Source organism: Sceloporus occidentalis, unplaced genomic scaffold (genome assembly GCF_023333645.1).
Source record: "Sceloporus occidentalis isolate IW3139 unplaced genomic scaffold, rSceOcc1.0.p SCAF_73, whole genome shotgun sequence".
Classification (NCBI taxonomy): Eukaryota; Metazoa; Chordata; class Lepidosauria; order Squamata; family Phrynosomatidae; genus Sceloporus; species Sceloporus occidentalis.
Genome location: NW_028317053.1, coordinates 4,141,515 through 4,154,609, shown reverse-complemented (window position 1 = coordinate 4,154,609; position 13,095 = coordinate 4,141,515). Strand labels below are relative to the sequence as shown.

General features: G+C 41.0%; 1 protein-coding gene across 8 annotated transcripts in view; it reads left to right on the top strand.

Moving 5' to 3' along the window:
• KIF27 (kinesin family member 27) overlaps positions 1–11,422 on the top strand; it is a 34,846-nt gene extending 23,424 nt beyond the window's left edge. For all 8 annotated transcript variants that reach the window (XM_089494522.1, XM_089494514.1, XM_089494517.1 and 5 more), the window contains 5 exons: positions 248–463; positions 5,360–5,566; positions 7,007–7,205; positions 7,979–8,143; positions 9,837–11,422. In XM_089494522.1, coding sequence (XP_089350648.1) covers positions 248–463; positions 5,360–5,566; positions 7,007–7,205; positions 7,979–8,143; positions 9,837–10,261 — 1,212 coding nt within the window. In that variant the 3' untranslated portion in view covers positions 10,262–11,422. The remainder of the gene's footprint in view (positions 1–247; positions 464–5,359; positions 5,567–7,006; positions 7,206–7,978; positions 8,144–9,836) is intronic.
• Positions 11,423–13,095: the final 1,673 nt, after the last annotated feature.

The window sequence follows — 13,095 nt, the reverse complement described above, 5'->3', positions numbered from 1 at the left end:
GTTATTAGTATGATGGTGGATCACACTAAGGTAGTTGTCCTTAAGTTGCAAAGTTTGCTGATCTAGATAAAGCTGATTGTACCATTGTCTCATGGAAATATAATTGACTTGATTTCAGTGAGACAATTATATGACTAATTATATCTGGAACCAATGCTCAGTGAACTTTGATGTATGCGTGCGCGTTGGGATGTTTAAGGATGGCATTTTCCTGAAAGGGATTGTATTTTCATTTGTGGTTTTGTAGGCTCTCAGTAAAGATATTTTGAAATTATCAAGTCGGTTGAACTTGCTGGATCAGGAATTATGTGACAAAAATATGCAGCTTCAGAGCAGCTCCACTAATGAGCATGACAAGATTTTTGAAGAAGTTCAGGCTCTAGAGAAGGAGAGGGATCAGCTCCTGAAAAGAAGGAGCAGTGTTGATGAGAAACTGAAGAATGGCAGAGTATTGTCACCAGATGTAAGTAATTATACATTAGATAACCACAAGTATTGTGACTATTAACTGCCCTTGAGTCAATCTCGATTCATGGCGAGCCTGTTGATTAGACATCTCCAAGTCCCCTGTCCTCCTCCTCTTTGCTCAGGTCCTGTAGGCTCAGGTGCATGACCTCCCTGATTGAATCCATCCATCTAGCATGCAGTATTCCTCTCTTTCTGCTGACTTTCACCTTTCTTGGTATGTCTTTTCTAATGATTCATTTTTCCTCATGATGTGGCCAAAATACAAAATCCTCAGTTTAGTCATCTTGGATACAAAATACACTGTAGAAATAATCCAGTTTGAGACTGCTTTAGCTGCTCTTGCTCAGTGCTGGGGAATCCTGGGAATTGTAGTTTATTATTATTTGACAGAGAAGGCTAAATGTCTCACAAAACTGCTGTTCCCAGGATCCCATAGCATTGAGCTAGGGCAGTTAAAGTGGTCTCAAACTGCATTATTTCTGCAGTGTGTTTTGGATCTTGGCTTCCAGAGAGAATTCAGTCTTGATTTATTCTAGAACCCATTTGTTAGTCCTCTTGGTCATCCATGGTATTCTCAGTACTCTTCACCATCACCGCATTTCAAATGAATTGATTTTCTTCCTGTTGGTTTTTTTTTTAATTGTCCAGCTGTCGCATCCATGCATAGTAAGTGATGGGGAATACAGTGGCTTAGATGATGCTTGCTTTAGTGTTCAGACTTATGTATTTACATTTTGTGATCTTGTCTTGTACCCACTGTTAATAGAAAAATATATGTAGATTATTAAAATAAATGATTTTTGGAGCTGCTGAAATAGAAATTAAAAATTCATTTCAAAAAATATTTTTTAGAGAACATTAGTTCATCCAGGTTGGATTGGTAGCAATTTAAATTGCACTTATAACTTCTAATAGCTTATAATATGGGGGGGGGGGCAGTTTGAAGTCCCTGCAGTAGAGTGCACCCCGTTTTCTCTATGGGAAGTGAATTCCAAGTTTGCCATCTGAGAGCACATTCTCTTGTTATTTGAAGACAGCAGACTCTGCATTCTTATTGAAGCCACTCATTACAGCTGTAATATTCTAATAGCAATAAATACAATTATTTGCTAGCAATCAGGTATTGCTTCTTTTTAAACTGACCCCATAGTACAAGTGAAGAGAAACCAATGAGGTTCAGACCTACATTCCTCCTTCTTTTCAAAAATATAGCTGCCTGACATTCACATTTCTGTTCCAGTACGAGCCAAAGCATATACAGTGGGCCCTTGGTATACACGGGGGATCCGTTCTGGACACACACACCCCCCCGCATATACCAAAATCCACGTATGCTCAAGTCCCATTTGTTCTCCGCCATTGGGAACAAAAGTCCCTGGCCTCCCCTCCCCTCCTCCCTTCCCTCCCTCCCTTCCCTCCTCCCTGCCTTCCTCTTACTTACTTTTCAGGCTTGGGAGGCCTCCAGCGTGACTGCTTGGCCTTGCCGCCGCCGCAGGAAAAGCCGGGTAATAATAATAATAATGGTAACAATACTGTTTATTTATAACCCGCTTTTCCAAAAAAATGATCAAAGCGGGGTACAACATAAATATAAACAATGAACAATATAAAAACATACAATATAAAAACATCATAAAAACATCCCAATAATAAAACACAGTAAAATTCACAAGAATAAAACCAAAGAAACAAACTAGTTGGATAAGCAACTGTATAACGGGGGAGAATAACAGATGTCAAGGCACATGGGGGAATGCTTGTTGGAAGAGATAGGTCTTAAGTTTCTTCCTAAACAGGTCGAGGGAGGTGACAGAGCGGAGCTCGTCAGGAAGGGAGTTCCAGGTCTGCGGGGCGGAGACAGAAAATGCCCTTTGGGAAGATGAGGTATATCTCGTCTTGGGAACCTTAAGAATTGCTTCCCGACCGATCTGAGAGTGCAGGGCGGATTATATGGGGAGAGGCGGTCCTCCAAGTACACTGGGCCCAAGCCATTTAGGGCTTTATAGGTGATAACCAACACCTTGTATTGTGCCCAGAAGCAGACAGGCTTCCATCGCCGCCGTGGAAGGGCCTGATGGTGGTGCTGGAGGCCTCTTGGCCCCCAATAGCACCGGGCCTTTCCCGCGGTGGCGGCGATGAGGCAGAGGCGCTGTGGAGGCCTTCAAGGCCTCTAGCGCCGGCATCCGGCCTCCATGCTTCCACCGCCGCAGAAGGGCCGGATACCGGTGTTGGGAGGCCAAGAGGCCCCCAGTACTGATACCTGGCCCTTCCGCGGCGGCGAGGAGGCCGGGTGAAGGTGCAGGGCGCTGCTGCCCTCCACGCCTCCTCTCCGAAAGGCTAAGTTGGTAAGGAAAGAGGCAGGAAGGGAGGGAGGGAAAGAGGAGGGGTGGAGAGGGGCCGCCATTCGGGACAACTTCCAGGTTTGCCATGCGCGGATGCTCAAATCCGTGGATGGCAAATCCGCATATAAGAAGGGCCGACTGTACTAGAACATGGACAGTGAGCACCTGTGGATTTGTATGACTCTGCCCCATTTCTTACAATCATTGGGACCCATGGACATGAAAGGTAGATCGTCAAAGAGGTGTCCCTGCATTCCTTGTAGCCTCTCAGGTCCAAAATACAAAAGCCTCAATTTAGTCATCTTGGACCCGTTATAGACGGGCTTTTGCTCCACCCCCAGTACGTACTAGGGGTTGGCCGAGGATGCAGCATCCAATCAGGCCTCACCCCTAGTACGTACTGGGGGCGTAAAAATGGTGGCGCCTATGGTGCCATTTTGACGTGACAGATGCTTAGCGTCCGCACGTCGCGGCATGGTTGTGATGCTGCAAGTGTGCCATTGGCGCCTTGCGGCGTCACAACTGCACCACAAGAACCCGTTTTTAGCTGGTTCTTTTTGCTGCGCGGGGGAGCCATGCGGTCTGTCCGCTGCGTCTCGCTCGCGCAGCAAACACGGGCGCCGGCAGAGCACCCTTTTTGGGCGCTCTGTAAAGCGCCTTGGTTACAAAACACACTGCAGAAATAATCTAGTTTGAGACTACTTTAAGTGCCCTGAATCCCTGTTAGGGAATCCTGGGAACTGTAGTTTATTGTGGCACCAGAACGCTCTGATAGAGAAGACAAAATGTCTCACAAAACTACCAGAATTCCCTAGCATTGAGCCAGGGCAGTTTAAAGCGGTCTCAAACTGGATTGTTTCTGCGGTGTGTTTTGGACCTCAGTCACCCCCAGCTTTAGAAGAATGAGGAAGCGTTTTATCTGATAAAAGAGTTTAATAAAAGAAGCACTTGGCTATGAAAACTGAAGGAGATTTTTTTTTTCTTCATACTGCTATAAGATGGGAACTTCTGGGGTTCTATGAGGAAGAGTAATAAGATGATGTTATTCATCCTGATGTTTAGGGTTCAGCTAGAACAATGACTTTAAAGCTTTTGACTTTTGGACAGCTCATTCTCTGATAGGCTGAAGGAGCATTCAGTACATTTGAGTGAACCCTTTGTGCCAACCTTACCACTTCACACTGACTATTATTATTATTATTACTATTATTGTAATACTTTATTTATATAGCGCTGTATTTTTACACAATGCTGTACATACAAAAAATAAAATCAATAAAAATGAAACCTGCCAATAGCGTACATTCTACAAAATACATATAAAACAATAGATAATAATACAAGATAAAATTAGATAAAAAAGCAGACAATAAATTAAAAAGATCAAATATCAAATCAAATATCAGATCTCAGATAACAGTTGTATAAACAATCACACCATGCCTGAGAACACTTTCCTGAACAATATAGTCTTCAACTCAGTTGAAGAAACTGGTTAAACTGTTGTTGTTGTTGTTGTTATTATACTATGACTCTATGGTCCCATTCCCACTATAAAAAGAATCGGATTACTGAGCGAATTAAATGACCCTAGTTCCCATTTGAAACCGGTTCCTGTCGCGATGTGATCGAATCTGTCATGATGAAGCGAGGCAAAGGCAAAAGAACTGTGAAGTTGAAGGCTTTCATGGCCAGCATCCATAGTTTTTTGTGAGTTTTTTGGGCTATGTAGCCAGCTGGCATCTTCAGAGAATGAACTGGTTTTTCCAGACACTAGTTAAAAGGAGGTTCTTTTGAAAAAATGCGATTCCCAAGCTTGTTGAGCAAATGAGAATGACAAGTTGGAATCTCAGCATTCTGGAGGGGAGGGACTAATGGCAGAGGGGTGTTTACCATCCCTCCCCATTTTTGGGGAGATGTCATTCCCCACCCCCCAGTGCTGTCTTGTCATTATTGGTGTGATGTTTGGTTCCTTTTTAAATAAATAAATAAATAAATAAATAAATAAATCTAAGCGATGAAGCAACAGAATGGTTTAATTATTATGGACTTTGAAAATTTCCCTATTGCCAGCATGGCCAGAAGGAGAAGGAGCCTGCCTGCAAAAGATATCCTTCTGAGCATACCATCTTTACTAAGGACTGAAACAACATGCAGGCAATCTGACTAACATCTTCAATTGTTTTTTTTCCTTCTTGTTTGGTTTGTAATCTTGCCTAATGAAGACTCCCATGGAGCTTCAGAAGCTTGCAACAAGTATATTGTGCATTTTGGTTGGCCAATAGAGGTATCATTGATGGATTTTAGTGCATCAAGTGTTTGTATGATAGTGTCTTATACTGTAGAATATATCCAGTGTTTCCTTCAAGAAAAAGAGTATTAGTCAGATTATCATACATAGAATCTTGTACACTTAGTTTGATCCTTAATTATTATGTTTGGGATATAGATATTGATACGTTCTGATAAGACAATGGCAATTTACAACGCATCCTCTTTGGAAGCTTTCCCCTGAGCTATTGATTTCATTATCTTTATTCTTTTTTCAGGAGGAACATTTTCTGTTCCAGCTTGAAGAAGGGATTGAAACTTTGGAAGCAGCCATAGCTTATAAGAATGAAAGTATTCAAAACCATCAGAACTCAGTCAGAGCTTCGTCTGAAATCATTTCACACAGTGATGCCAGTGTGATGGGAAAGTTGGTTTCCTTGTCTAATTCTGAGCTGCGAGCAATTCTTTTAAAGTATTTTAATAAGGTATGTTGTCAGAGCAGTGTTCCGGAGAGCAAAATCTTTTGGTTCTCTTTTTTTGTTAGCACAGAACAACTGACTAATGCATTTTGTTATGATGCTTTCTGATGGTAAAAATGAGTTGTGTAGAATTGTAATTCTGAACAGGGCATTTGTTGTTGATGTGTGCCTTCAAGTTGTTTCCAACTTATGGCAAAGCCTAACGCAACCCTATCAAGGAGTTTTCTTGGCAAGGTTTGTTCATAGGAGGTTTGTCACTACCTTCCCTTGAGGCTGAGAGGTGACTTCCCCAAGATCACCCAGTGGGTTTTATGGATGAGCAGGGAATTGAACCCTAATCTCCAAAGACATAGTCTAGTGCTCAAACCACTATAGCACATAGCGAGCCAGTGGTATAGTGATGTGAGCATTGCACTATGACTTTGTAGAACAGGGTTCAAATCCTCGCTCAGTGATATAAAACCACAGGGTGACCTTAGGCAAGTCATACTTTCTCAGCTTCAGAGGGAGACCATGAGGGTACAAATAGACATGCATTTATCTCCTCTATTAATTTATAGTGACAAAGGATTACCTCTCAATATTATTATTATTATTTATATCCTGACTCTGTGCAACACAACTGTGGTGGCTTACACGTTAAAATACACAGTCCTGTACCCCAATAACCCACCCACCCCTAAAATACAATTAAACAGTTTACAGATTAAAATATACCTTAAAATAATAACAAATCAACAATGGCTATTGCAGAAATCAGGGAATAACAGGTTCAGCTTATTTAGTGGCCAGTTATCAATTCAGGAAAGGCCTGCTGGAAGAGATCCACCTTAACAGCTTTTTTGAAGCTGTTTCAGATGGTAATGTAACGGATCTCATGAGATACAGCATTGTTAAACTCAAACATCTTGAGTTTCTGGTTATTATATGTTAAAACTTAGAGAGCTATGGAATCTGTGGTGGTGTTTATAAAAGATGTTTCCTATTAGTGGCATCACTAACTATGGTGTCACCCAGTGCACCCCTCTGCTCTTCCGTTCCCTGGCTTTCTCCTCTGGGAGGAAGCCCAAGAATGGAGCAGGTGGCAAGGGTGCATGCACCTCTCCTGCACCTTAGGAGGAGGGGGGCCCAACATGGTTTCACTCCTCTTCTGGGTATTACCTGGTGCAGGCCATAGCTCCTGCACTCCACCAGTGATGTCACTGCTTCCTATTGTGTTTGTAAAGAAATAGATAGCTCCTCTGACATCCAGTCAAAGTATGTGACACAGGATGTCTTGCCAATTGATCTTTTTAAGCTTAAGGATATAACGAATTGGCTTTCTATGCTGATAGCATAGTAAAATACAATTGTTTCACATTTTTAATGGTTTTGACATGCCACATTTTTAGTTTTCATTGTTAGGAATGTTTTGATTTCCCAAAAACAAAAAACTTGCTTCTTTAGGTTGTTAGCCTTCGTGAGAGTGAGCGTAAATTGCAACTTCAGGCTGAAGAACATAGAATGAGGGTAATGGAACAAGAAAACATAGTAAGAGGACTTGAGTCAGCACATGAACATCTTATGCTGCAGTGTGACAGGCGTCTGACCCTCCAACAAAAAGAGCATGAACAAAAGATGCAATTAATACTACTTCACTGCAAAGGTATTTGATTTTGGTGACATCTGGGTTGCCACTGTAGGAAACTGTTGTTCTGATGTTTTAATACTCTTCGTTTTGAAACAGTTATATAGTCACTTCATCTGAAATATTAATCTAACATCTGAGCATGAATACAAAGAAGAGGCTCATCTCCATTACTGCTCAGATTCAGGTATGCATACAAAGGCTGGGCCAGTCATGTATTTACAAATAAAATGTGAAACAGTGTTGTAAAGAGCAAAAGGCTAAGGAGACAAAGCCAATGATAATCTCCTTCTTCCTCCAGCAACAGCTCTTGCTGGGTTCTTCTATATTTTGTAGAAGTGCAAATGTGGATCCCACCAAGTATGTTCTGTGATACTGTACCTTTTTAGATATTGCTTGATAATTTCTTAAGGCATTTTCAAATTTGGTGATTTCACTGTCTTCTCTTTGTGTTTGTTCAACCCTTACTATGAGGTGTGGATTCTAGGACAATTTCTTGGTATTGTACTAATTCAATAATTATGGTTTCCCCCATTCATTCTCACAATTTAAGTAGACTACTTAAATTGATTTATGACTATTTTAATCTGTACAAATGGTGGCCATCTTTCTGGAAAATTTCCACTAGAGTACCATTATTACATTTAAATATTTGAATACATCACTTAATGCTCAGAGTTCAAGAAAAACTGCAACTGAAATGCAGATTACACTGATATTGCTTTTGTGTTATAGAATGAAACTGAAACTGGAGACCAATGCTGAATCTAACATTAGATTTGTCTTTCTAGAACATGATAGTGAAAGTATTTCAGAAACTCTTAAAGGTTATGAGGCAAAAGTCCAACAATTGGAAAGAGACTTGTTCTTCTACAAGAAAACAAGCAGAGAATTAAAGAAGAAATTAAAAGAACTGGTTGGAGAATCAGTACATCATCCTCAGACACCAAATAAATGTATGAGTATTACATTTATAAGCCATACATAGCTAAATGTGTAATAGAATGTATTGGTCTGATGTTTTTAAAATATGGTCATTATAGTAGGTACATTAGCCATCTTTTCTTTATATTATGGTGATGTTTTGAGTTGTCGTGTACCTTCAAGTTGTCTCCAACTGGCAACCCTAAGATGAACCTATAGGCCTGTTACAGACTGCCAAAATAAAGCTGCTTCGGGTCTCTTTGGAGGTATGCTATTTAAATGATGCGTGGGTCCTAAGAATCCGGAAGCTGTACCAAAGCTGCACTCCAGTGCTTAGGAATGGAGTGTGGCTTTGGCGCAACCTCCAGACTCTTAGGACCAATGCATCATTTAAATAGCATACCTCCAAAGAGACCCGAAGCAGCTTTATTTTGGCAGTCTGTAACAGGCCATAATGAGGTTCACTTGGCAAGTTTTGTTCAGGGGGTGGGGGGCTTGCCTTTGCCTTCTTCTGAGGCTGAGCTTGTGACATGCTTAAGGTCACCCAATGAGCTTCCATGACTGAGTGGGGATTTGGACTCTGGTTGCCAGTTGTAGTCCAGGACTCAAATTACTACAACATGCTGGCTCTGTGTATGTTTTCTTAAATAAGTTCTGATATAACCACTTTAGTATTGGTAAGGCAGTGTTATCCTTTATTTATTTAAAAAGATGTATCTTTTCTGGTGCAGTTCTAACTTACATCTAAAGTTCTCACTAAAGGAAATTGTTGTTGTTCTTCCTTTGTGCCTTCAAGTCGTTTCCTACTTACAGAATCTAAGGCGAAAACAAAGGGGTTTTCTTTGCAAGATTCGTTCTGAAGAGGTTTGTCATTGCCTTCCTCTGAGGCTGAGAGCATGTGACTTGCCCAAGGTCATGAGGAGAGGAAGTTTTCACTGTACTCCCTGGAACAGGATGGGGGATGCCATTGGCATTCTTCAGAGAAATGGGTGAGAGTAATCTCTCTACCCAGTGCATTGCCCACCTGCAGAACTTCTACTACATTGGAGCCCTTCCCATTTGCAGAGGAGTGTAACTCCAGACCCAGGCCATTGCATTTTATTAATCCTTTTCATTTTTTTAAAAAAAAATCAGTATATTTGGGTATTTAAAAAATAATTTCAACATTTGAACCAAATAACAGACTAACTACTGTATATACTTATAAATATGTCTAGAAATTTGAGTCAAAAAATTGACCCCCAAAAACTTAGATCGACTTGTCCACAGGTCAGTGTAAATACTCTACTTTAACACTTAGTAAAAGGGAACCATCCCCTGGTGAAAGGCAAGAGTGGAATCTGTCCTGGAAGCACTGACCTCCATCTACTCTCTCTTCCATTTAGCCTTTAGTGTGAGCCAAAAGTTATGCCTGCCAGAATTTTGTATTCTTTTGGCATTGTTTTCCTTTGCTTCATCATTTAGATCCTTTGTTGCACATCAGTAAGGTTTGCCCTTGACTTATCCAAGGGTCATATCAAAATCCATAATTTACCCCAAAACCTGCCCTCGACTTATACATGAGGTCAACTTATAGTCGAGTATATACGGTATATGTAACAGAAGACAATACCCCAAAATAGGTCAACTTATAGTTGAGTATATACGGGATATGTAACAGAAGACAATACCCCCAAATAGTTATCCCAAAGTATCTAAGCCAACTGTTTGACTATTTCTTTTTAGGTTTTTGTGATGGTACGCCAAACCAAGAAGAATCGAGTGTTTTATCAGAAGAACTTGGGTGGCCAGCCAAATCAGTTGGAAAATTCAAAGGAGCAAACCACCCAACAGATAGTTTAGAACAGCAAAATTCACACCCATTTCAAGAAGAAGCTGTAGAACTTGTACCCAATACATCCAGTAGTCGGGAAGCGGAAGCAGGAAAAGTACAACACTTTGCAAAATTTCATTCACAAGGAATCTGTCGTTCTCATGCAAGAGAGACTATGACCCAGCTTCAAGGAGCAACCACAGTAAAACTTTCTCGCAAAGAACTGCGTCACATCCCTGCGTCTGAGCTTTCCTCTAGGCTCTCAGGCCTTGCAATTGGTATAAATTCTGTTCCTGCAGATTCCACTGAAATGCCTAGAAAATCAAATGATATATAATTAACCCTGTAACCTTTTGAAAGTAGTTACTAATCTTTGAAATTTCCTTGTTCATTTCAGGCAGCTATGATCATCTCTCATTTCTAGCTGCTGTACCACATGCAGTAGATAATATATCATGTGCATATAGGAACGTGTGATGCTTACTGGCACAGTGATATTATAAAGGGTTGAAGCAAAACTGACTTTTGCCTTTATAGCATTTAGAATTTATTATTTTATTTAAAGAATAAGCATGGATTATTTCTGACTTTGAAAGTATTTCCCCATTTTATCAGCTATAGTCCAAAGAATATAGGGGCTGGTTCTGGTAATACTTCCTTTGTCTGCATAAGCAATCCATACTATACATATATTATTATCACTGTTATTATTATTATCATCAATCAATCAGCATTGATTGATTATTATTATCATTATTTCCTAGCCGCCCCTCCCCATGGATCCAGGCGGGGGAACACAACAATTTACAGTCACACCACATCAGTTAAATGCAATTTAAAATATATTTATTTTAATATTGGTGTAATGTGACCAGTCCTGAATGTTCCAGTAATAAATCTGGATGCCATGTTTTGAAATAGCTGAAGTTTTCAACTTATTAGGCGTATTTATTAGAGCAAATAATGAGGGCAATTAAAAGAGGTATTTCTGGTGATTCTTCAGCTGCAGAAAACCTGTCCTTTTACATGATGGTACATCTGGTGGGTCATTTTCTCACATTGTGATTGAATCTAAAACTGTAGGCGGAGCAATATGGAGTTCTCACATCAGCAGTGAGTAACTCTGGCAGGCATGGGGTCATCTTTTTTTGCCTCCCCAGACCTGCATTGTTCTCAAAACACTTAAAAACCCCAAACCACAAGTGACTGATATGGATCTTGGGCGTTCTCTGCAGATTTGAAGCGTTGAAAGTTCTAAGCCACTGTTCCTGGAAGATTCCAGGAGCGACAACTCCATGGTTTCAGCCTTATGGGGCCTTATTTTTTAATCCATGTTTTTAGTAGATAAAAAAAGTTGGGAGGGGGAATAGTACAAGCCTGGGCAACTATAGAAAATCTTTAGGGGCCCACTTCCCCCACTCCTGCTTCAGATAAAAACACTGTATGCATTGTGATAAGTTTTTTGTAACAGCATTACCAATTTAAAAAAAAATTAAACCCTTTTTCAATCCATGCCTATTTATGTGGAATTACTTCTTGACTTTAGTCCTGATGAAGAATGTCAGGCACAGCCATCAAAAAAGGTAAAACAAAACATGACTAAAGTGCTTAAGAAGAAAATACTTGTTTCCTAACAATCCTATTGAATACAAGTCCCAATCGCACACAAAACGTATTTGTAATCAGTGAGTCTTCCTTTTCCTGGAGAGCAATGTCTTTAGATTTATTGCAAAATAATTGTCAGAATAGGCATATTTATTTCTGTGAGAAATCATTGTCTTTCAGGAAGCTAAATGGCTTGCATGATATACATGTAGGTGCTTAGTCCAGTTGCCCCCATTAATGTCAACAACCAATTATCCTGGTGTGTAACTGAATGTCTGTATAGTCAAAGTGAGCCACATAAGTGTAAATCAGAACACTACTTCATAAAATAATCCTGGTGTAAAATAAATATTCACTGCTATAAGGAGTCGGGGACAGCCTTGTAGGGCAATGTATTGTCTCTTTCTCTCAACCAGATATACAAATTTGATATGCACACACACTTTGTTCACTTACTCCTCAGCCCATATTGCCTTTGTTTACCAAAAAGTTATTAGGTGTAACCATTGTTAGTTTTAATCAGAATGGATTGATACACATATAAAGTTGTTTGCCATGGCTCTGATCCATTTTTGCCTTGCTGTGACAGGGTCCTGCTCCTCTCTACTTTAGCTCACTGCTGTTTCCTTTCACCTCTGAGTATGTCAGGCACTGAACATGCTTTTGGCCAAGTCTGGTTGCACCATTTGCCACAGAGCTTCTTGTAGCTGTGCTCTGAAGGGCCATCTGATGTGCTTAGGAGGAACCAGGGCTGCCAGAAACACAACTGGAGACAACTACTTTCATTTTTAATGGGTGCGTAGGAGAGGGACTCCCAGCAGATGTGTCACACAAATAGAAAGCCCGGGTGGTGTGGTTGTTTCTGTGTTGGATTGTGACTCTGAGGACCAACGCAACCCATTGGGTATTCCTGGGCAAATGTATATATTTATGGTATTTGTACTCCACTCTTCAGCCTTAAAGGCTCTCAGATAGTTATTCAGAAGGTTCCCTGCCCTCAGCTTACAATCTAAAAAGACATGACACAAAAGGAGAAGGGAATGGTGATGGGGAAGGGGATCAGGTCCAGTGGTTCTTCTCTTCTTCTGAGGCCTGGACCAAGGAAGATGGACTGGAGGGAGGGCTCTTCTTCTTGCAAGTCACACTCTCTCAGCCTCTGAGCAGCAAAGGCAAATGCTCCCTAAGGAAAAAGAGTGAGAGGGTCGCCCAAGTGGTCTGAGCGCTGGACTATAGGACTCTGGAGACCAGGGCAAAGTTCCCAGCTGGGCCACTGGGTATCCTCGGGCAAAGGCACACTCTCTCAGCCTCAGGGGAAGGCAATGGCAAACCCAGCTCTGAGGAAAACCTGCCAAGAAAAGCCTGGGACAAGTCTGCTTTTGCGTCACCCACTAAGTTGGAAAGGACTTGCAATCAAGGACACAGCAATAAAGGCTGCATCCACACTGGAGAAATAACCCGGTTTGGCCCCGCTTTAGCTCTTTGTCCGGCTCAGGGCTATGGAATTCTGGGAGTCGGAGTTTACTCCAGCTCCCAGAATTCCATAGCCTTGAGCCACACAAAGAGTTA